General features: G+C 31.3%; 3 protein-coding genes and 1 long non-coding RNA gene across 4 annotated transcripts; all 4 read left to right on the top strand.

The window, feature by feature from the left end:
* The first annotated feature begins 1,097 nt into the window (after positions 1 to 1,097).
* Positions 1,098 to 2,100, top strand: LOC124899572. Its single transcript, XM_047414483.1, has 2 exons — positions 1,098 to 1,448; positions 1,663 to 2,100. Exons 1-2 carry the CDS (start codon positions 1,098 to 1,100, stop codon positions 2,098 to 2,100), a joined length of 789 nt encoding a protein of 262 aa, XP_047270439.1.
* Positions 2,101 to 6,186: 4,086 nt separating this feature from the next.
* LOC107874842 (ER membrane protein complex subunit 7 homolog) lies at positions 6,187 to 10,958 on the top strand. The gene is made up of 7 exons (XM_016721563.2): positions 6,187 to 6,341; positions 6,798 to 6,841; positions 7,495 to 7,603; positions 8,357 to 8,420; positions 8,509 to 8,625; positions 8,719 to 8,827; positions 10,553 to 10,958. The coding sequence occupies exons 1-7, from the start codon at positions 6,286 to 6,288 to the stop codon at positions 10,642 to 10,644; spliced, it is 591 nt and encodes a 196-aa protein (XP_016577049.2). The 5' UTR covers positions 6,187 to 6,285; the 3' UTR covers positions 10,645 to 10,958.
* Positions 10,959 to 13,609: 2,651 nt separating this feature from the next.
* Positions 13,610 to 14,921, top strand: LOC107874843. Its single transcript, XM_016721565.2, has one exon. It carries the CDS (start codon positions 13,760 to 13,762, stop codon positions 14,759 to 14,761), a length of 1,002 nt encoding a protein of 333 aa, XP_016577051.1. The 5' UTR covers positions 13,610 to 13,759; the 3' UTR covers positions 14,762 to 14,921.
* A 6,790-nt stretch (positions 14,922 to 21,711) lies between these two features.
* Positions 21,712 to 23,043, top strand: LOC124899284. The gene is made up of 2 exons (XR_007056540.1): positions 21,712 to 22,820; positions 22,913 to 23,043. It is a non-coding gene; the product is annotated as an uncharacterized LOC124899284 (long non-coding RNA).
* The last annotated feature ends 1,435 nt before the right edge of the window (positions 23,044 to 24,478 follow it).

Below are 24,478 nucleotides of genomic sequence, written 5' to 3' on the forward strand. Positions count from 1 at the left end.
ACAGTCCATCCGATATCAAAAGTGACATGAAGGAAGACATGGGTATGGATTTAACATATATTATGTGTTGGCGAGCTAAGGAACAAGCACTTGAAGATTTAAGAGGAAAACCATCAGCATCGTACGAAAAACTACCTGCATACATACATGTGTTGAACACAAGTTATCCAGGTTCACATATAAGAATGAAAAAAAATGAAGACAATGAGTTTTTATATATATTTATAGCACTAATTTCATTCATCCAAGGGTTTGATCATTGTAGACCTGTCATAGTAGTTGATGCAAGTCATCTCAGGGGACTTTATACTGGCAGTTTCGTAGCTGCGTGTACCATGGATGGAGCTAGTAAGATATATGTGATAAGTATTTGACTACAAATATATTTCAGCTGAATGTATTTATAATATACATATATGAGTTATGTTTATGTGATCAGTGTCAGTTGTATTTGAAAATATACATGTGCAATAGAGTTTTGTTTGCGCACTAGAAGTAGTTTGCTTCACAAAATGTGTTCCAGTGTATGTATTTATAATATATAAATGATATATGTTTTATGATCAGTGTCAGTTGTATTTGAAAATATACATGTGCAGCAGAGTTTTGATTGTGCACTGGAAGTAGTTTACTTCACAAAATGTGTCCAGGTGAATGTATGTATTTATAATATACATGTGCATAATTTACATATTTGATAGTTCTATTTGTGCACTGGAATTTAAGTATTTCACTTCACATACGTTTCAATGTTTATGTATGTATTTATAATATACATATGCATTATAATACTTTTAAAAAAAAATATTTAAGCTTTATTTTTTTTCCAATATGCAGGACATATATTTCCTTTGGCTTATGGTGTACTGGACTCTGAAAATGATGCATCTTGGAGGTGGTTTTTTGAGAATTTGAAGGAAGCACACGGTGAAAGAAAAGATATGAATGTCATTTCTGATCGTAATGCAAGCATCATAAAAGTTGTCAGTGACGTGTATTATGAGGTACCACATTATGCATGTATGTGACATCTATGGGGAAATGTGAAATTTTTTTTTCAAAAATCACATGATGCATTATCAGATGTCTTCTATACTATGGCAAAATCATATTTGAAGAGTGAATTTCACATGTTAATGGAGAAAGTGGAGGCAGTTGATGCTAGAGTGAAGAATTACTTGGAATTGGCAGGTTACGATAAGTGGGCTAGATCGTATGGATCCTTTCATAGAGGATGGACTTTGACTTCAAACATTGCCGAGTCCATTAATGTTGCGCTGGTTTCAACTAGAGAACTACCAATATATAATTTTCTGGAGGAAGTTAGATTGATGTTTGGAAGATGGAACTGTGAAAACAGACAACAGGCGTTGTATACTTTTACGGATCTTATTGGTAAATTTCAAGAAATTCTTCAACAGAATGAAGCGGAGTGTACACGTATGAAGGTATGATGAATTTTTGTAATCATTTTTATATATGTAATAGTATTTTCATTTTTTATATGAACTATATTTCTTTTTCATATAATAAAATAAGAAAAATATATTCTGTAAAACAAATACATATGCAGTAAAGAAATACATATTTTGCTGACTTGCAATATACATACATTGAGATGATTTTTTTTTTAATAATTAGTTTTTTTTTTAATAATTTTAGGTTATACCTGCATCAGAGTACATCTATACAGTCCACGACAAGGAGAAACATTTTATTGTTTGTCTTAATGAAAAAAAATGTTCTTGCAATGCATTTCAATTGGATGAGATATCGTGTGTTCATGCTTGTACAGTTCTTGATAGCAAGAATTTCAAGAAGGGGCCATATTGCTCTGATCTATACAAGCCAAAAAACGTCCTGAGAACATATGATCTTTCAATTTATCCACTACCACACAAAGATGATTGGGTGATTCCAAAGAAAATTATGGATGAGATTGTTCTGCCGCCGAAATACAAGCGACCCCCTGGAAGACCTCCGAAGAAGGACCGTGGAAAATCCAGACGAGATATGTTTGGAAAGAAGAGCAAAAATTGTCGTAGTTCATGTGGTTTAAAAGGTCACAATAGGCGTTCATGTAGGAAATACAACAAATGATAACTTGATTGACGTATTAAGTGAATAAACAACTGAAGATTTTTTTCATTTATGAAAAATATATGTGATTTTCAATTTTGATAAATATTTTCTATATTATTGTAATTGTAATTGTTAAATTGGTGATATTATATGTAAGATACGTTAAGATAACATAAATCTGGAAAATGCATATTATACTTTTTAAGTACGTATGAACATTTATAAAAATTAATAATAAGTTTACTTATTATTCATATATATATATAAAGGATTGATGATATGAATTATTCCTAAATAAATACAAAAAATTAAATATATATGTAGAACACAAATATATACGTAGAACCACTATTAACTGTAACATAACAATCAAGAACCAATAGTATATATTTGTACATTAAAAGCTACTGAGTGAAAATAAGAAATATATGTAGAACACAAATATATATATATAGCCAATATTAAACTGTAGCATAACAACCAACAAAACATCAAATTTCATTAACTTAAAAGTTACTGATTTAAAATAAGAAATATTCAACTACGTGTTTTTCCAACTGATGTTAAATAATGTAAACTACAGCAAAATAAAAATAAACATCAAATTTCATGAACTTCAGTGTCTTCTGTTAAACCAATTTCACGAGGAGGTCTCATTGGCGCTTCATCATCACTTTGTGCATTCTCTTCTTCTTTCTTCAAATCATAATTCCACAAAATAGAAGCATATCTCGTACGAATCAGATCTGGATCAAAATCAACAGGTGAAACAATATCTCCAAAGGTGAGACACTCGGCATATGTCACCATATATAAACCACAATCCCTGCAAATACATATATAAAGAAATAAGAATCTGTTATATAAAAATAATATATATATATATATATATATATATATATATATATATATACAATTGATATGTATATGAATACTTACAAACTGCCACTTGGTTGTTGAGGCAAATCCTCCACCACATAAACATCAAATATATCCATCTTGTCATAGGATTTGTAATTTGGATGAGTAGCAATATCAATACCCTTATTCTCGTAAATTTTACCTGCAACGAGACATATAGGTATAACCTCAGCTAACTTTTCAACTTCAGCAAGTACCCCAGTATCATGACCAGCAGACGACAGAGAATCATATACATAAATGCATCTATCATTAAAAGATATAACCGCAAGAACCCAGTGATGTTTAGCCTTAACGTTGATAGGAATGAAAATATGATCAACCGTATGCCAAGGAACTGTAGCATGCATGCGGAATCCATTTATGTACTCATTCAAATGGTATTTCTTTCCACCAGCATCAAGAGAATCATCATCAATTCTATACACAGCTAGCACACTATTTATAATATTCATGAAATTACAGTCTACAGTGTTGTACTTGTATGAAGTATTCGAATCATACTTAGATTTCTTTCGCAGATAGTAGAAGCATACATCAATATGCTGCATTATGACAAAAAAAATATACTTAAAAGTAAATAATGAAATTAAAAGTCCTAGCAGGTAACACTACATATGTATATATAAGTACATATATAACAAATAAGTACATATGTATATAGAAATATACTTATAACAAATAAGTACATATGTATTTGAGAATATACATATGTAACAATGAATAAAGTTTCATTCCAAATATAAAACCTTTACACTTATTAGCAGAACACTTACCTCATCAGACCATGATTGTCTAGGAGTACCCATAAACATATGCATAATCATTAAACGCATTTACAAATAATAACATAAAGCAAAAAAGATATAAAGGTAACTGACCTTGACATCTGCTTCATTAAACATGCTTTTCATAAGAGATTCGTATCGTGGACGGGGAGCTTTTGTTTTCCAATTCAAAAGACGGGGAATTTGATTGTCCACCCTTGAAGCAACATTACGAGGAACAGTGGAGCAACACTCATACAACCAAATTTGAATGGCCAGAGGCATTCCATGTAGCATATACAACTTGCCTTTCGATTTCAACTTTCTATTCAAGCTCTTTGCTAATTCCTCAAACACAACAGACCCCCAAGGATAATCACTGTAGCGACCACTCTCAACTAAATCAAAATGTAGACATGGAATAATGACAGTATCAACAGCAAACAACAAAAATGCATGAATAAAATAGAGATTAGCAAACTTCACGGCATCTTCATCGTTGTCTTTTTCCCATAATTTTTCAGAAAAAGCAGCAAATAATTCTCTTTTTTGAATATACTTGGCACCACCAAAATAGTCTTCAATAAGTCTATTCGGAAGATCCTCATCAAACACAAAATCGTCCTTGTTTGAAACACGATTCAAACCAGTAACCACAACAAACTCTCTAAGACTGAAATGAAGATTTGTGCCCTTCGCATGAATTACTATGACATTTGCAGTGCTTTCCTTAGTCTCAAGTGACATAATACATCTTCCAAACTGCGCTTGAACCACAGAACTCTTTTTCTTCATGAAGACAGCAAATATGCTATTATTACAAAAGATATTATACTGATTCTTCGTTAAAGTTGACTTAATGCAATGTTCAATGTCATTGACAGTATGACATCCTATATGTGGAGCAAATTTTGGCAATACTCTTGCCATGTATATCTAATCACGCAAAATTTATACACCATAAAAATACAATTATATATCAAAACAGTGATATACATGTATTTATGAAATACAACTTAAATTTACATTATTCCTAAATTAAAATCTAAAAAACAAAAGTCATATGTACTTTATTTATACATAACTAGGTCGAAAAAACATTCAAAGTACATGACTTTGTCTAAATCAAATTAATAAAAAATACAAGTTGACATCAACCACATACATTAACAATAAACAAAACAAAAAAAATATCTATATTTTACATGTCAAACGAGTGAGATTTATGTATTTACAGAATACAACTAATTACAATTAACATATAGATATGTATTTTATGAATACAACAAGTATATACAAATTACAAATTTCACAAAAATAGATATAATTAGGGGCTACAATTTCATATCTTAACAACCTTAAGAAACTAAAATATCACAAATACATATAATTAGGAGCTACAATTTCATATCTTAACAACACAACATATACTAAAATTTCAACTAATAAAGAAACAGAAAAAATAAATAAATACATAATAAATTGTATATAGAAAATACATCTATGAACATGTTTTCAAGAAAATACAAAATAAACATAACTCCTCCACTTTCTCTTCTTCAGATTCAAAATCATATGAAACAGGACTTGAAATCTTACTACATTCACCTTTTTCATCTTGATTTGTCTTTTTCACTGATTTTTGAATTTTTGAGGGTTTTGGGGATGAAGGTTTTTTCAAACCTTTTCGTTTCATTTTTTCCACAATATTTTTCGGGTTGTTACAGTGCTTCAAACTCCATCCTTCACTGCTAACACCTTCCTTAGCCTGAAACTTCATCTTGAGTTAACCCAAGACTAAAAGATGGAAGTTCATCGGAAACTAAATCCATCGATTTATTAGCACTAACTGAAAAACTACCCTTTGCATGTTGTGCCATTATATAGAAAAATCAAAGATTTCAACACAAATTCAAAAAAAAATAAAAAATAAACCCTAAAAGACGAAGAAAAAGAAGAATGAAAAATTGAAAAAAAAAATGCTAATAAAACAAATAAAAGAGATTATATGGAAAATATAACATGCATTAATTGAAACATAATCTTACCTTAAAAATTGAATGCAAAGTTTATCAAGTTTTAGAGAGAAAAAAATGGAATTTTAAAAAAAAAAAAAAAGAGTTGGAGGGAACTGAAATTGAAATATGGCGTGAAAAGGGGAGAAGGTAAAAAAGTTGAGTTAATGTCACGCGTTTTTTTCAATGTAAGGTAAAATATTGCTAGTTTTGTTATTAATTGTAATTTTTTAAAATTATTGCTATAAATTATAATTAATATCTTAAGGTTGCTAGTTTATGTAATTTTTCCTTAAAATAACCCAACAAATTAACTATGATGTCATTAAAATAACCCAACAAATTAACTTGTCCAGAGAGATTCTAGCATAATTAAAAGTAAAAAAAAAAATAAAATTAGAAAAATCAATTTATTACTATTTCTTTTTCCACTTTTTTCAAAAATTCTACCCATTCTTGTTTAGTTGTTTATTTGCAAATTGCTGAGAATTATAGTCCCAATGGCAGTGCGAGCAATATTTCTTCTTCAGTTCTTCTTATCCACTATTTTTTCTGGGTAATTTTTATTTTTTCCTTCATACTATACGTTCCATAAATTTGCATGCACGTAATTTAGAACTACATGTTTTGAATTTATTAAGCTTGTTAATTAATAACCATTTGATTATTTTTAATTCCCCGTAGATTTAAATTTTAATCTCCATTTGATTTTTTGGCTTTGGATTGGAGAAAATGTCCAAAACTTTTGGATCTTGAATCTTCGATTCCCATGTTTGGATCTTTTGTAACTTGCAAGGGTGGCCGAGTTGGTTGAGCATTTAATATCCTAAATGAGGGGTCTCACGTTCGAAACCCCTGCATGCAGGTCAAACTCATTATTGAACAGATTTGCCTAATGGGGTTAATTTCTCTATGTGCTTTGCGGACTATTTTGAAATTTTTTTTAACAAGATTATTACATCTTTCTCCATATTCGTTGTTGCTTTTGGTTATAACAATAAATTTTTTGCAGGAAAGTTGATGGTTACACTGTTACTGGACGAGTAAGAATTCCTGGTACATATAGACTTCAAGAATTCTTTTCACCTTCCTCTTCCAAGTTATGTTTTCAGAATATGTAGAACTGTAGTCAGGATATATAAGATTGATATTGGATAACATATCATTTATTTTAATTATTTTGCCTAGCTTCACTAATATGGTAGCTGAATATTCTAAATTTGGGAAAAATAGGTCAAAAGTAAATTATTTGGCATGAAAAAGTTGTATATCTAGTCAAATTTTCCAACTTTTTGTTAAGGTGAAGTTTCCAGCTTCTTGTTGAGGTGGAGTTTTTTCTACCTATATGTTCTATTAATTTCAGATTATAGTGCTAAAATTCTCCTTTTATTATAGAGATTCACTATACTTGATGTTTTGAAGCTTGTTTCTTGATGATTTACCAGGTTATAGAAAACAAACTGTTTTTTTTTTTTGTAGTTGAAAATATGTTCTACTTTTTAGAGAACTTCTATCATCTATATGTCCGAAATTCGTACTCGGGGAATCCTTGATTTGATTTTGGTTAGTTTATTTTTAATTAAATCATCATGCATGGTTCTAGTACTAAGGATGAAATGAGCTTAAATGAACAAGTGAGGATTCATGTAGCTAGCTGCAACTTATTTGGTACTGAGGCGTAGTTGTTGTTGATTGTTTGTTTTCGATAGGCTTTAGTTTGAAAGGATCTGGTTACTCAGCTAAAGCTTCAAATGTTAAAGTCATACTCAATGGTGGCCAAATAGTTACATTCCTGAGACCCAATGGATATTTTTCATTGTATCCTTCCTACGCCGACGACTCAATGTCTTAAGTAGGTTCTTCAGTTTTGATTATCTTAGGTAATGTATCTTGATTAAACTCTATATATACTGTTATCAGTTTTGTGCTTCCTCAACTGCATATTTACTGCTGCTCCACACTCTTAAGAAAAAGAAAAGCCCTTCATATAATGTGTTCTCATTGTTTTGGTGTATTGTTTTCTTGTATGATACAACAACAAAACCAAAACAAATAACTAACTCCGTCCCAAACAAGAAGAACTATGGGAGAAAGCGTGGAAGAGAGTTTTGCACCAGGGAATCACATATCATATCCAGACGCGAAGCAAAGTCTGCAGACACATAGGAGTAAGTAGAGCAGACACATAGGAGGAACTAGAGCTTGGATCAAATAAAGCTGAAGCCAGCCAATGACTAACCGAACTTAACGGAAACTTGAAATAATGAATCAGTATGGATACCAAAAATAATACGTGAGGTCAAATAACTTTTGTGATTCAAGCCATGAATAGGATTTTTGCTAATTATCCGTACGCCTTACACTGTGAGGTATATTTGATCTTTTGCCTGCTCTGTCGCTTTTATTGACCTTCTGGCAATAATCATGTTTCTATTTTTAATGATCAATTAGTCTTTTGATTTATTTCGCTTGACATTTTCTAAATCTTTAAGCATGTGGGATAACATATAAACTAGAATGATACTCCTCTTTGCAAAGGCTCTACATGCAATTCCTTAACCTTAGCAATAGCCATAATGTGTCGGCAGGGACACATCTTATTGAGGTGACTGCAATTGGCTACTTCTTTTCTCCGGTGAGCTTCTCTACTACTATATGTTTAATTCCTCACCAATTTTGTTTGAAAAAGATTTATATGTTTAATGCATCTTTCATGATGTCAGGTTCGAGTTGATGTCAGTGCCAGGAACCCAGGTATGGTTCAAGCAGCTTTAACCGAGAACAGGAGGAGTCTGATTGAACTGGTTTTGGAGCCGTTGAGCGAGGAGCAGTATTACGAGGTCAGACTTTGATGTCCTGGCTTTCCGTTTCAATTTTTTCCTTCTCTCTCTAATTTTCTTCATCCAAAACTAATGTGTTTATTTCTCTTGCAGTTAAAGGAACCCGTCACCATTATGTCTCTAGTGAAAAGTCCGATTGGCATGATGTTCGGGTTTATGCTGTTTGTAATGTTTGTGATGCCAAAATTAGCAGAAAATGTTGGTGAGTATTGTGCTCTCTTTTAACCAAAATGAAGTTGCTTTCACCTGCAAAAAGGCAGTAAATCCATAATGCAGTACCAATTTTCCATCTGTAATGCTTGAGTTTTGTGCTTTGGGATGACTGCACTGTATATGTGGTTCACTAGAGATTATCATCTGATGTGTCTCCATTTCACATTCATCTCTGATTTTCTACATATAATTGGATCGCGAATAAATGAATATCGGGCACTAATTTATGTAGTTATCGGGCACTAAATATGTGGTTCACTAAGGTGGCAATTGCCAAAGTTCTCAAAGTAAGAAGCATCAGCTGCTAATCCTTATATCTGAGTTAGCCTGAACTTCACTGTCTCTTGGCTCTTACTATGCACACTACTCCATCTGAAGATTGTCGACTTTCTGAATCTGTGTTCATACATTGATGGATATCTGTGTTTACAGTGTGTTAATATAACTAAATGTTATATTCATACACACATCCCCCACATACATACAAATAAATACACATGAGCATGCAGATGCCCTTACTCATACAAAATAATATTTTTCAACTATATATATGGATGCTTGTGTCTGTCTTACCTGTCTAACATGGTGTCTCAACTATATATCTGTGGTCATATGTCTTTCTATTATTTTCTTTGCATCAGTTTATATGTTTGATCTAATAGAATAATACGTCTCACTTATATATCCTAGATAGTTATGCTGGTGTTTTATCTACGAAATTACTAGAAAATTGATTAAGCCAGAGCCCTCAAATTGCATCATTAGTGGCTCCATGACAACTCGAGGTTTTTTAAGTTTTGGACTCAGCAGCTATTTACATTAGCTTGCTCCATGACGGGGAAAACATTTGTTGCTTCATAATATGTCTTGAAATTAAATATCTACAAATTGAATGGGATGGCTTTAGATACACTTGTCTTTTCTTCTTTTCGATGTTGATTAAGTCATGGATGACCTTAAGGTGTTTTAGAGTACTATTTCTGCATTATATGAGATACAGTAAAATTAGATTATTTCTTATTGTAAAATGTGACAATGAGGTGAAAAAGAAATGAAAGAACAATTAAACGTTGATCGGAGGAGGATAATGGAGGCAGATTCATAGGAAAGCTTGAAATGTTGTGAGCATTACTTAATGAATTACTGATCATTTTGGTGATGATTTTGATGACTGTTGTATAATCAAATTGCTTATTTACATAAAAAAGAGGAGAGAGAAGAGACGTCAGGGAAAGTACTTTTGCTTACATATCTGCAAGTTTCTTTGCCTACATGACCTTAGATAGAAAGGTAGTGGAGGACCCAGATCAGAGTAGAAGGTTAGTAGGCAACATGGCCTTGTCTTGTCCCGTAGATACTTGTCCTTTGATTTCTGTTAGCATCTGTTGTTTGTACTTTGGCTATCATATCTTTTTTTTTTAGTTACTGTCCTTTACATATCTGCTATTTCTTGTAATTCTGTTACTTCTTTTTCTGGACTGTTTTGGACTATTTTTCCCCTGAGTCGAGTATCTGTCAGAAACATGCTCTCTACCTTTGAGGTAGGGGTAAGGTCTGTGTACGTTCATCTCTTTCCAGATCCCACTTTGCGGGATTGTACTACGTATGTTGTTGTTGTTGTACTTCACCTTTAGACTCTCTGACTAATTCGCATGAAACAGACATTATACATAAAAATGTCTCGCGCTGATGTGTTGATTTTCTTGTGTGGCAGATCCTGAAGAAATAAAACGAACACAAGAGGAAATCATGAGAGGCCAAGGCAGTCTTTCAAGCTTATTGCCTGGGGCTCAAAGCAGCAACTAGAGATTGGATTTCACCTCTGTTATAAAGGCAAATTCTCCGTGGCCATTCTATAGAAAAGCTGAATTCTTTCGTTAGCTCAGTTCCAGTGATCTATCTCAAGCTTTTCTGAAGTCTATGAGTACCATCACTTATTCATTTTATCCTTGCAAAGATCCTACATTTCCTTTTGGTTAAAGTTGTAGGAGTCTGTTATCAATTTTATGCATCGATCGATTATGATCCTAAGAATTCTTTAATATTGAAATGCTTGTATTCCAACTCTAATATTATTCTGCTACCAAGAATTAGTGTCCCCAGTATTTTGGATCACTGTATATGCTTGTGTTATGCAAGTTTACTAATTAGAAGCATCAGTTACCAGTTCTAGGGAAAACAGAAATCCAGAACATGAAGTGGCAGCAGCTGTGAGCTATGTTACTCGGACTCTTCAAAAATGTCAAGGGGCGTGTAGGTCTGTATCGGATACTCCAAAAGTAGTGTATTTCTGGAGAATCCGGCACAGATCCGGCAACAATTTTGGAGAGTCCAAGGAGTTTGGAAGTAAGCTGCAAGGTAATTTTCTTTCTATTTCAGTTCTAAACAGAACTGTCAATGTCTACATAACAAAACTTATATGATTTATCTTTCAACATAGCATGGAGAAACCTTTGATAGCAGGTTAAGTTTGTATACGAAGTACAACATATATCATAGGATCTCTTCATATCTATGATTTTAAAAAAAGGTATCACTTGATAAAATATCCTTCAACTTGAATTTGGCCGAGGCACACAAATGGCTAGTACTTATGCAAGTTTCTTGGTTGTAACAAAATTTTGCATAATATATCCTTTACATAACTAAAACTCCTGCTTGCATCTTGTGATTTTAGCTCAACATAATAATAATCGTATCTATATATTATTATATAGGATATTATGTAGAATAAGGATGTAAGTATGTATTATCAGTAAAGTAAGAAAAGAAAAGAAAAAAGTAGGCAACGTACGCTTGAGTAAATCTAACAGGCTTGGGACTTCATAAAATAAAGAGAAAGACTCATTATACATATGTTCTGTTTAATATGTTATATGCAATTAATTTATATATTACGGACACATATTTTCTAAAAGGTTGAAATCTGTTCCAAAATATTAAAAAATTCATCCTAAATTAAATGTTCCCGTTCTCTATAAAAGAAACATTGTTACTGTTGAAATTAGACATTATATTTCAATGCAACTAGTGGTTACAGGCTTGTATTGTGTCCGTGAAGAGCCTATATTGTTTGTTACCCTCAGAAGTTAGGCAAACTCTCGAGAAAAGAGGGATAATATCCAGCTAGGGTGCGAACTAGTGATTAAATGGAGTGGATTGAGCATCATGAGTTTTCAGGTTTGATTTTCAATAGAGACATGCACTAGGTGATTTCTTCCTATCTGTTCTAGGCTTTTAGCCTTAGTGAATAGAATTACATATTACTTGTTGCTAGTGGGAGGTGATAGGTATTTGAAATTAGTGGTAGTGTGCGCAAGCTGGTCCAAACAACACAGTTATCAATTAAAAAAAGGGCAAAATTCAGAAATAGCATACTTATCCCCTTAATTATGAGTTTCATTGCAACAGTTTCATAATTACATAATATAGCAAGTTGTATTTTGTATTTTTGCAAACTGTTGCTACAAAAATACAAATACATATGATTTTTACTGGCCTTATGAGATATATATTTTGTATTTTTGCAAACTGTTGCTACAAAAATACAAATACATATGCTACAAAATGTAATTTGATAAAAACGCTGTCATTTTTTGTAATTTAATATTTAATTATGCTACTTTATGTATTTTTTTCTTAAAAAAATGGATAATATCTTCTATAACTAATGATTGAAAACCTCAGATTCACCCTTTGTGGTGGATGGAGAGTATAAATATATTAAATTTTTAATAAAATTAAATTTTGAGTCCATCATATCGGAGGAATAAGGAGATCAACAATAACTTAAGTTGAATCCATAAAATTTAAATTTTGAATATGTCTTTTATCGTTGCTACAAACGCACTAGTGTGAAATACCAAGGTTGAGCTTAAAGATATTTGTCTTGTATATTTCCACAGCATATTAATTATTCTGGAAGAGAAAATGCTGAAGCAAGGAAACAAAAAATGCACAACTAATGTGATTGAGATTGGATATAGAACCAAAGAAAGTAAAGAATAAGTGCTAAGCATTTTTATTTTTTTTGTGCTAAGAATAAATCTGACGAGGAATATCAATAAAGAAGAAGAAAAAAAAATTACTCTTTATATGAAGATAGAAGTGAATCTCATACCAAATGAACCTTACGTCCTGAAACTGACGTCTGAATTATTACTTCATAATTTGCAACAATTAGGCTTATGTTAATTAATGCACTATAACTTATCCATTTTCAATAATAAATATATAAATAATAAAAATAAGCGAGCCAAAAAAATTAATGAGGATAAGACACATATGATTTTAACTTCAATACACTAACACATAAAACAGGAATTAATGCATATTATGTCACTGATAGCAACAGATAATCAAGCTTTGAAAATGAGATTAATAATTTGACAATCAGGCAAGACAGATTACTTGCTGCTACATGTTAAAGATAAATTGATAGTGCAATAAAAAAAATTGAAATTAAAGAAAAAAATTAAATTTCGTGGACTGATGAATGTATAATTATCTTACACATTAGGTACTTAAGCATTTGATAGTGATTCATAGTTCATGTTTCAAAATAAGCATAATATGGCATACTGAGAATAAAGAAATAACCTCCAATGAAATACACTATTGAATTAATCTACTCGATCTCCATAGTGTACAAGTTATTCACATTGTTAATAAAGGTAATGTTGATCAGTACAAACCATTCTATGGTATATATAGTGGCATATATATGAGCGTGATATATCGATCTGAGTATTCTCATCAGAACTTGATTCTGTGGGTCCAATTTAAGCACGAATCCTTGTGACTAGCTAGCGCTTGCTTTTATATTTTCCTCTTACATAAACTACCTCTATAAAGACATACACCAAGTAAAAGTACACATACATCCTGCTACACATGTACAAACAAATTAAACACAGAAAAAATGAACAGATTACAACCTGCAGTCAAGTACTCTGGGGCAAGCACGCGATCATCTAAGGCTGCTATCAATTCATCCTTATATAGCGATGATGACTACGATCATGATGACGATATTATTCAAGCTGTATATCCAAGAGGCATTAATCCAATGCTTTGTTCCACTCTCCATAATCATCGCTCTATTCTAGATTCTTCAGAAAGCGAAGATGATCAAGGACATGCTCAGTTGTACAAGCCTAACAAGCATCAACCGTGTCCTAAGAAGGATATTTCATCACTTCTAAGAATGATGTTGATCAACCTCAATCAACGTGTTGATGTTTGTGCCGGTGCAGCTGGTGGTGGTCTTACTCAATTTACTATCAACCATAATCGTCGATCTGTTCCTGACTATTCAGACAGCACTGATGATGAAGGGCTGCCTCATAACCACAACAGGCAGGATTATATTATATTTCATTTTAGCCACCCACATGCCTTGAACAAGTACAACATTTCTTCCGTAACCAACTGCAAGGTCTGCGGGCTGCAGCTAGTTGGCTCGGCATATGGTTGCCAAAGTTGTCAATTTTATCTACACACATCGTGCTTCGATCTTCCAGACAAGATCCAGCACCATGCCCACACTGCACACCCTCTGACACTTCGCTACCCTTCCTACTACAAGCACTGTGGTAAGACGTGTGACGCTTGTTATGAGGACATACGACGAAGTTTTCTCTACTGCTGTGACCTCTGCAATTTTGACCTTCATGTCACTTGTGCCACGCTATACAGCATCGTGAAGAGAACTGATACATCGAGGGACACTCTTCGACTTTACTACACCTTCCCTGTTGGTGATGGTACTATTATTGCGCGATGCAACAAGAAGGTGCCTAAGGATGGCTGGGTGTATTATAGCAAGGATACTGGACATATTGCACATATCAAGTGTGTTAAGGATGCTAAAGTTGGTCCTTCTTGGATTAAGGAGAGACTTAATATGCTTAAAATTAAGTAAATGAAAGTATATACAATGCGAAACGAACATATATATATGTGTGTCTCTCTGGCTGATCAAGTGCTTGAAAATATAATTATGTATGTATAGGGGTTAATATGCATGTCTGCAAAATTGTTAATCCTGCTGTATTATTTTAGTTAAAATAAGTTTTCTAGACTTGACAGCTATAGTAAAAACATAGGTGTCTGCTTTAGGAGAATTGGTGGCCCTGTGATGAGGCCATGGCTGTCAAACGGGCCGAACCAGCCCATATAATTAAATCGGCCCGGTTTGATCCAGCCCGGTAAACCCAAGGGCTTTAGGGGTCGGATCCGGTTAACCCAGACCCAACTCGATTTGGGCCCGCCGGTTAATCGGCCCAGCCCGGTAAACCCAAGCGCTTTAGGGGTCGGATCTGGTTAACCCAGACCCAACTCGGTTTGGGCCCGCCGGTTAATCGGCCCGGCCCGGTTAAGTTTTTTTTTTTTTTTTTTCCTTTGAAAATTCAGAATTTCACAAATTGAAATTAAAAACTTATTTTAATACATTATTAATTTACTATCAAGTATTATTAATTTATTATATTAAGTAGCATATGTTTTATACTTTTATTTAAAGTAGTGTATATATTGAATGGTGTATATATATATATATTTGTGTGTGCGTATCTTCTAAATCTAAAGTAGTATATATTTAGTGTGTGTGTATATCTTCTAAATCTAAAGTAGTATATATTTAACGTATACAAGTGTATATGTTTCATAAATTAGTATATAACTATATAACTATATATATATATATTGTAGTATATGTTTTATTTAAAGTAATATATATATTGAATGGTATATATATGTGTGTGTGTGTGCATATATCTACTAAAGTAGTGTATATTTAACGTATAGATGTGTATATGTTTTATAAATTAGTATATAACTATATATATATATATATATATATATATATATATATATATATATATATTTATATATTGTAGTGTATGTTTTATTTAAAGTAGTGAATATATTGAATGGTATATATATATATGTGTGTGTGTATATATCTTCTATAGATGAGTATATTTAATGTATACGTTATGTATATTATTTTTGTAAAGTAGTACATATATATTGAATGATGTGTATATATCTTCTATAGACGTATATATTTAACATATACAAGTGTATATGTTTTACAAATCAGTATATAACTATATATATATATATATATACATATTGTAGTATATATATATGTATATTGTAGTATATATTTTATTTGAAGTAGTACATATATTTTGAATGGTGTGTATATATGTGTATATATCTTCTACAGATGTATATATATTTAATGTATCCAAGTGCATATATTTTACAAATTAGTATGTAACTATATATATATATATATATTGTAGTATATATATATATATGTATATTGTAGTATATATTTTATTTAACGTATGACATATATATTGAATGGTGCGTATATATGTGTATATATCTTATATAGATATATATATTTAACGTATACAAGTGTATATGTTTAATAAATTAGTATAATATAACTATCTATGTATTGTAATCCATGTATATTGTAGTATATATTTTATTTTAAGTAATGCATATACACTGATTGGTGCGTATATATGTGTATATATCTTATATAGATGTATATATTTAACGTATACAAGTGTACATGTTTTATAAATTAGTATAATACAACCATCCATACATTGTAATACATATATATGTATATTGTAGTATATATTTTATTTAAAGTAGTATATACATATTGAATGATGCGTATATATGTGTATATATCTTCTATAGACGTATATATTTAACGTATACAAGTGTATATGTTTTATAAATTAGTATATAACTAACTAACTAACTAACTATATATATATATATATATATACATACATACATAGTATATACATATATATTGTAGTATATATTTTATTTAATGTAGTACCTATATATTGATTTTAAATGATTTAAAATGAATTTCTAGTTTAAATTAAAAACTTACTTTTAATATATTATTAATTAACTATCACACACACACATATATATATATATTGTTGTATATAGTTTATTTAAAGTAGTACATATATATTGAATGGTGCGTATATATGTGTTTATATCTTCTATAGACTTATATCTTTAACGTATACAAGTGTATATGATTTATAAATTAGCATATAAAAGAAAGATATCTATAGTAGTATATATATATATATATATATATATATATATTGTAGTATATACTTTATTTAAAGTAGTACATATTATTGAATGGTGCGTATATATGTGTATATATCTTCTATAGACGTATATCTTTAACGTATACATGTGTATATGTTCTATAAATTAGTATGTAACTATATATATATATATATATATATATATATATATATATATATATTGTAGTATATACTTTATTTAAAGTAGTACATATTATTGAATGGTGCGTATATATGTGTATATATCTTCTATAGACGTATATCTTTAACATATACATGTGTATATGTTTTATAAATTAGTATGTAACTATATATATATATATATATATATTGTTGTATATATATATGTATATTGTAGTATATATTTTATTTAAAGCAGTACATATATATTGAATGGTGCGTATGTATGTGTATATATTTTCTAAAGTAGTATACATTTAACGTATACAAGTGTATATGTTTTATAAATTAGTATGTAAGTATATATATATATATATATATATTGTAGTATATACTTTATTTAAAGTAGTACATATATATTGAATGGTGCGTATATATGTGTATATATCTTCTATAGACGTATACCTTTAACGTATACAAGTGTATATGTTTTATAAATTAGTATGTAACTATATATATATACATATTGTTGTATATATATATATGTATATTGTAGAATATATTTTATTTAAAGTAGTACATATATATTGAATGGTGCATATATATGTGTATATATCTTCTAAAGTAGTATATATTTAACATATACATGTGTATATGTTTTATAAATTAGTATATATATATATTATACTATTATAGTATATGTTTTATTTAAAGTAGTACGTATAGTCATATATAATTATATATTGAATGGTACGTATATATGTGTAATTGTTTATATATTTTTTTAAAAATATATATTGTATATTGGAGTGTATATAGTGTATATTGGATTTTTAATTTATTTTTTAAACGGGTTTGATCGGTTTTTGACCGGGTTTTGATGGGTTTGACCAGTTGGGTTAAGTGGGCCCGGTTAGAGTGGGTTTTAATTTTTTTACTGTTTGGTCCGGCCCGGCCCGACCCGACTAGCATCAAAACCGACCCTTCACCGACCCTCAACCCGATTAAAATGGAAGGACCGGTTCCGAATTGGCCCGGCCCGACCCGTTTGACACGATGAGCCATAGGTTGTCTACAATAGTCACCTTATAAGTATGGTTGTGTGATAATATTAGATGACAAAAAAGAAAAAACGAAAGTGGACGATCTTAACTCGTCAGATGTAACTAATTATTAGTAATTTAATTAATACTAATAAGCTCTGTGTGTTTATTGAGTAAATCGTCTGTTTTTTTGTTTTTTATTTTCTACAGTTTTCCAAATCTTTAGATTTCTCCGGAAGGAAAAGATTATTATTCCACGTGTACTGAGATTACCTCAACTGAAAAAATTAATCATTAACTTACTCGTGACAAATTCCTGTGTATAGGTAAGTAGAACTTTTGATTGTGACAAAGTTAAAAAAAGTATTATATAGATGGAAGAGCACGTAATTAATTTTGCGTTTTGACACACATATTCTGTACTCAAATTCGTTGTTACGAATTCCAATAATATAAAAATGATATTTCAACAACCCCTTCTTTCTTTGAGCCATATTTCAAAGAAACTTTTATTTGATAGCGTTATTGGTTTTTAACTTTTCTTTATAAGTAGTGTTTTGGTTACAAAAACTGAAAAAGGATTTTCATAACAACTTTAGTTTTTCACCTGATTTTGATATAAACATGATAAACTGAAAAAGGATTTCCGTGTCAACTTAATTTCCACCTGTTTTTGATATAAACTTCACTTAATTAATAACTTGTTGGGGGTTATTTTACTCGTACAAATAACTAGGAGTGTTCATGGGTCGGTTTGAATCGGCTATTGGTCAAAATTATAACCAAATCAATTTAATCGGTTTTTAATTTTCTAATACCAAATCAAACCAACACAAAAAAAATAACAATCGGTTTAGTTCGATTGGATTCAATTTTTTCGGTTTATATCTTTAGTTAATGATAAAAGTTAAATTTTTAAAAATAAATCTAATCCAACATAATAGATGTCAACCGAGTGTTGTGCCTTAACCTTGAAACTAAGATGTCAATTCATTGTTATACTTAGGCAACGCCATGAACAACACCATATGAACGTTTCTACAAAAAGTATTTAGAAACTACATATAAGAGAACGATATGATAAAATCCCTAAAAGGTAAACACATATTTTTTCTCAATAAGGTCCCAAAAAAAATTCAAAACTAGCGATTATTTATTGGCTAATGAAACTCACCTGTAAAATCCTATAGACAACAAGATAATTTTCACAATTAGTATCATTTGTCATTCAAAGTGCAAAAATAATTTAGAATCTCATAACGTACTGTCAACTAGATGGAGACATATGATTAAAAGTGCTACAGATAAAGTTAAATTCATGATTAAAATTTAAAATGTAACAAATATTTATGTTTTATTCATGAATAATATATATATAAATTTTTATTGGTTTGGTTTGGTTATTTTAGAGTAAATTCAAAACTAAACCACTTAAATATCGGTTTTTAAAATCTAAAACCAAACCAAATGTCGATTTTTTTCATCGATTTGATTTGATTCGCGGTTCGATTTGATGTTTAACCAAATCGTGAACACCCCTACAAATAACTAGCATTACTTAATTTACTTATATAAGTATTAAAATTTGCTATAAATTCATCTAGGTGTTCAATATCTGAAAAGAGTGATCTTAGAGGTAATGGATTTCCCTCCAACCTAATAAAACTATTAGGAATGAAAAACATCTTAGTAATGAGCGTTTCCTCCTTTAGTGAATTTTACATGACGCGAATTCGAATTAGCTGAACTCTCATATATAGGTATTGATAATTGGTAAAAATATCACATAAAAATGAATTAACATACCGCATTTATTTGACCTCCTATAGGATTTTGCATTTACAAGCTGCAACATGCCATCAAAGATTGTCTATAGAAAGAATTAAGAACAAAAACAAAAAATGGTTTTAATGCAATAGTTTAAGTTTTATGCATTATTGGTGTACAAAACATTTACACTTTAATGGACTCTATAATTACCTTAACATGTCCTATATTAATATATTAAAGAACCTTTGATTAACATACAACCAATAAGATTTTATGAAATTGAGATTTTATTAAGAGTAGTATGTCGAAGGAACAATAATCTTTCTTAATTGCATGATATGATATTTCTTAGTTCATTCCCATCCAATCATTGAAGACTTAAGAGAGGAGAACAACGTGAAGTTGTCTCAAAAGGTTGAGAAGATGATTTGAAAGGTTGATGTGATCTAAAGCACCATTTTAACTAAAGCAGTATTGTGATAATCATATATACTTATATAGTTTTAAAATATTATTTTATTCGCAACATAAATATTGTTTAAAAGAATTCTCTATCATATCGGGAATTGAAAAATGATGTTGAATTGAACTCTCGATAGATAAGAAAAATAAAAAATGTACATTCCTTATCTCATGATACTCTATTGATATGTAATCTAATATTTTGAAGAAAAAAAATGTAACTTTCTCATATCGAATTTAACCGTCATGCTATTGTTACTTTTTTCATATTCATATGGTAAAGGAAATTTTAGTGGTGCCGAGTGTGAGACCTTCTACAAATTATATGGACATTTGGTAGCAAATTCAGATAAAATAAATTTCTTTTGGTTTCCATTCGGTGTCCGGTGCCCGCATTGAAGCCCTGCTAATCCGAATCGCGCGTTGCAGGGCCCATTAAGGTGACAACACTCCCAACAGAGTTTTTTCATGAAGCAATGTCAGATGACACACGATGTCCCCGCCACTTGGTGAAACTATCAACCCCATTTGGTACAACATTGTCCGCAATGACCAGGGATGCCCAGATTAATGTCTCATATATTACAAACCCCAATTAGTTGTGACATCAAATCTACACAAAAAAATCAAAATAGTGCTCATGGAAATTATAATCAACTGTATATATGATATTGACACTATTGAACAACGTCTGACTCAGGATTTATTAGGACGTGGGTGACAAGAGGTTCGAATACACATATTGAGATCCAAAGTTTTAAGGTTCCACCGGAAACCAAAACACCCAACCATCTTCATGATTACAAGGGTGCTTTTTTACATCCTATACCGATTTTTATATATTTCTTATATAATTGTATCTAATTTGCGTCGGATTTAACAAATGCCGGAACGCCACAAATTTACACATAGGTCCGGCACTGCTTGTGAAAACAAAAAACATCATGGTCGACATAATTTCTGTTGATGTCTTGAATTGTAGAGACCAAGTGGAGGAGGAATTCATCAATTATGTTTTGTTTCTACTTGCTTAACTGATTCTGTTGATTGACAATGTGTCCCAAATGTTTTTGTAACGTTTTTTGCCCTTTGGGATTTGATTTGCCTCGAAACAGTTGAGACAAAAAACCTCAGCTAAAATCTAAGAATATTGCATAGTGTTTGGACAGTTCCCAAGATATCTTTTTTCCTTCTACATAATAAGTAAGGGATGTCGTGAATGAAGGTTACAAAGAATTGACCTATCATAGAGTTATCCTGCGTATAATCAATAGTACATGATATAAGAGTAGTATAGATCATATCCTTTTTGGTTTTGGTTTTTCATTTGGTATTCGGTACCTGCGTTGGATAGCAACTAATTTAGATTTGTTAAGCTCAAAATAATCAGGTGTCGTGCGAAAACTAGCAAAGCAAACCTCAAAAGAGGCCATATAAGAAGACGCACGAAAAATATACCAAAAAAGACACAATAATTTAACGTGGTTCGGTTAATCGACCTACATCCACAAAAGGAGATGAACAATCTACTATATAAAAGAGAGTACAAAACATCGACAGAGACAAACCTCACACAATTCACTCGCAGAATAAAAAAGGTTCTGTTATGAACTAATAGGAACATTTAGGGTTGTGAATTGGGAATTTTGATGGAATTTGGGGATTTTTTAGATTCAGCAATTAAAGGGATAAGGTGACACGTGGTTGACTGAGAGCTGGAGTTACTTTACAAGTGGTATCAAAGTACGACCCTGGCTACCATGACTATTACAGAAACAAGGTATAAAAGTATGGAAGAAAACATGAAGAAACTGGAAGCACAATTACAAACACAGGTGGAAGATCTAAGACAGAAAAATGAGGGAACAACTGTCAAAATTGATGAATTGGGTAAGAAGCTTGATCTTCTAATGGAGAAACTTCTTCCAGCTCAAGACGGGATATTGGGGAGTGCCCCAGGAGATCCAATCCATGGTACTGGGTCCAGCAGTAGGTCTAGGTTCGGATGCGCACCCAAGACAGTAACTTCTTTTCTCGAGTAATGTTTCCCTACTTCGACGAGGTGGATCCCTGCACATGGTTAAGAAAATGTGAGCGGTACTTCAGCTTTCATCATATTGTAGATCCACAACAAAAATTGAAATCAATTGTTCTCCATTTTAATGGGAAGGCTGAGGCTTGGTTTTTCTCTTATCATGTTAGTAAAAGAAATGTCAAGTGGAATGAATTTACTGAAGAAATTTGCAAAATATTTTATGATGCAAGTAACAGCAAATTGAACGTGGTTGGCTGGGAGCTGAAGTAACTTTACAAGTGGAATAAAATCGACGATCAAGATTAAAAGTTCATTAAACCAAATAGAGGGCTGAGATCAGTTCGGTAGTTAGTTGTAGGTTGTTAATACCTAATTAGCCAGCTGGAGAAGGCAGTTACTGAATTGGTATTCCTCTCACTACTTTCTCTTCCTAATTCTCCCTTTTTTGATCTTCTTCTTCCTCATTCTAATCTTCAATTCTGAAAACACCATTGCAGGTATTCGAGCTTCATGAAGTCATCCATGGCTATTGTAGTTAGTTAGTTAGTTACGAATAGTCAATACTTGCATCAGTTGGTTGAGCAAATCTGTAACCCATTTCGTTAACAATAAAATTCACTTTTGATGATTCGATTGTTCAATTTGTAAGAGCATTACAGGTTCACACAGAAGAAAGGAGACTCTAACTTTTTCCTACAAGAAGAAGGATTGGTCAAATATGGAGAATATGTTTTCCTTTTACTAAATCAAAACTCAATTATGACACTAAAGGGAAATCCAATTATGGTAAAAAGTCAGGACAAACACTCAACAAGATTCACAGTTGGGTCCATTTGGGAGAAACGCTTCCAGTGAAGAATTTTCTATATCCAGAATTCAAAACTAAGACCTTTGATTAAAAAAGAGCAACCACATTCGTTGTGCTGCACCACATCTTTTTATGATTAATTCGTATAATACATGATAGTATACATCATGATAGTCGATAAAAATAAAAATAAAATAATTGAAATCTATAGTTATGATGCATTGTTGTGAATCTCGATCTAATTCTTCTTCGAAAAAGGATAAGACAAGAGGGTAACTCAACTTCTCAACTAGAATTGATGGTCTCGACTCTCAATTAGAAAGTTCTTTTTTCTGAAAAGAATCTTTAATGTGTTTGGGTAGTTGTAATTTTGAGTTTTACAATGTTCCCTTTTATCTAAAAACATCTCCCAAATTCTTAAATGTTTTATATTGTACAAGGAACCATGACATAAATATTTGTTCTTAAATAAGTTTTGTTGAAGTTAGTTACAGAGGAAGTTAATAGTAGTAGTTAGTCACTGTAGTTAACTGTACAGAGTTTTTAGAGTTAGTTACAGCTGGACTGCCAGTTGTGCACAACTAAATTAATCGCATTGGTTAAGTAGTTTGATAGCTAGGAGTGTTAGCATTAGCAGTAGAGCTATGTACATAAATAGCAGTGTGCAGGTACTGTTTCATTGGATTTTCCAGGTGAAAGCATGACAAAGCAGTTAATATTTCTCTCAACAAATTCTCTATTATACTGTTTGAGATTACTCTATAAGCATACAACTCATAATTCATCATGGTATCAGAGCCAGTGCAATCGATCGCCAAACTTTCTCTCATTTGAATTTTTTATTTTCCTTCTCGATTTTCAATTTTCTATTATCATTTTTCTTAGGTCTACTTCTTCTCTTAGTTCATGCTGAATTTTGTCAAACACTTATTGCTCACTCTTCTAAAAGGTTAGTTTTGAGCTGTGTAGGTTTCATTCATGGCGACAAATGAAGGTGAACAATGTAACTGAAGCTCAATTAACAATGATTCTGCTATAATGCAAACAGTGGATCAGCATCATCCTCTGTACTTACAACTATCTGATACACCAGATAGCTCTCTCATCTCTGTTAAGCTAACTGGACCTGGGAATTATCATTATGGAGTAGTACCAAATCAGCTGATTAGGAAAGAGTAAGCTAGGTTTTGTTGATGATAGACATCCGAAAGGGAGTTTTTCTTCATTTCTTCATGAAATTATGGCAAAAATGTGA

This window comes from Capsicum annuum, chromosome 6, assembly GCF_002878395.1.
Source record: "Capsicum annuum cultivar UCD-10X-F1 chromosome 6, UCD10Xv1.1, whole genome shotgun sequence".
NCBI lineage: Eukaryota > Viridiplantae > Streptophyta > Magnoliopsida > Solanales > Solanaceae > Capsicum > Capsicum annuum.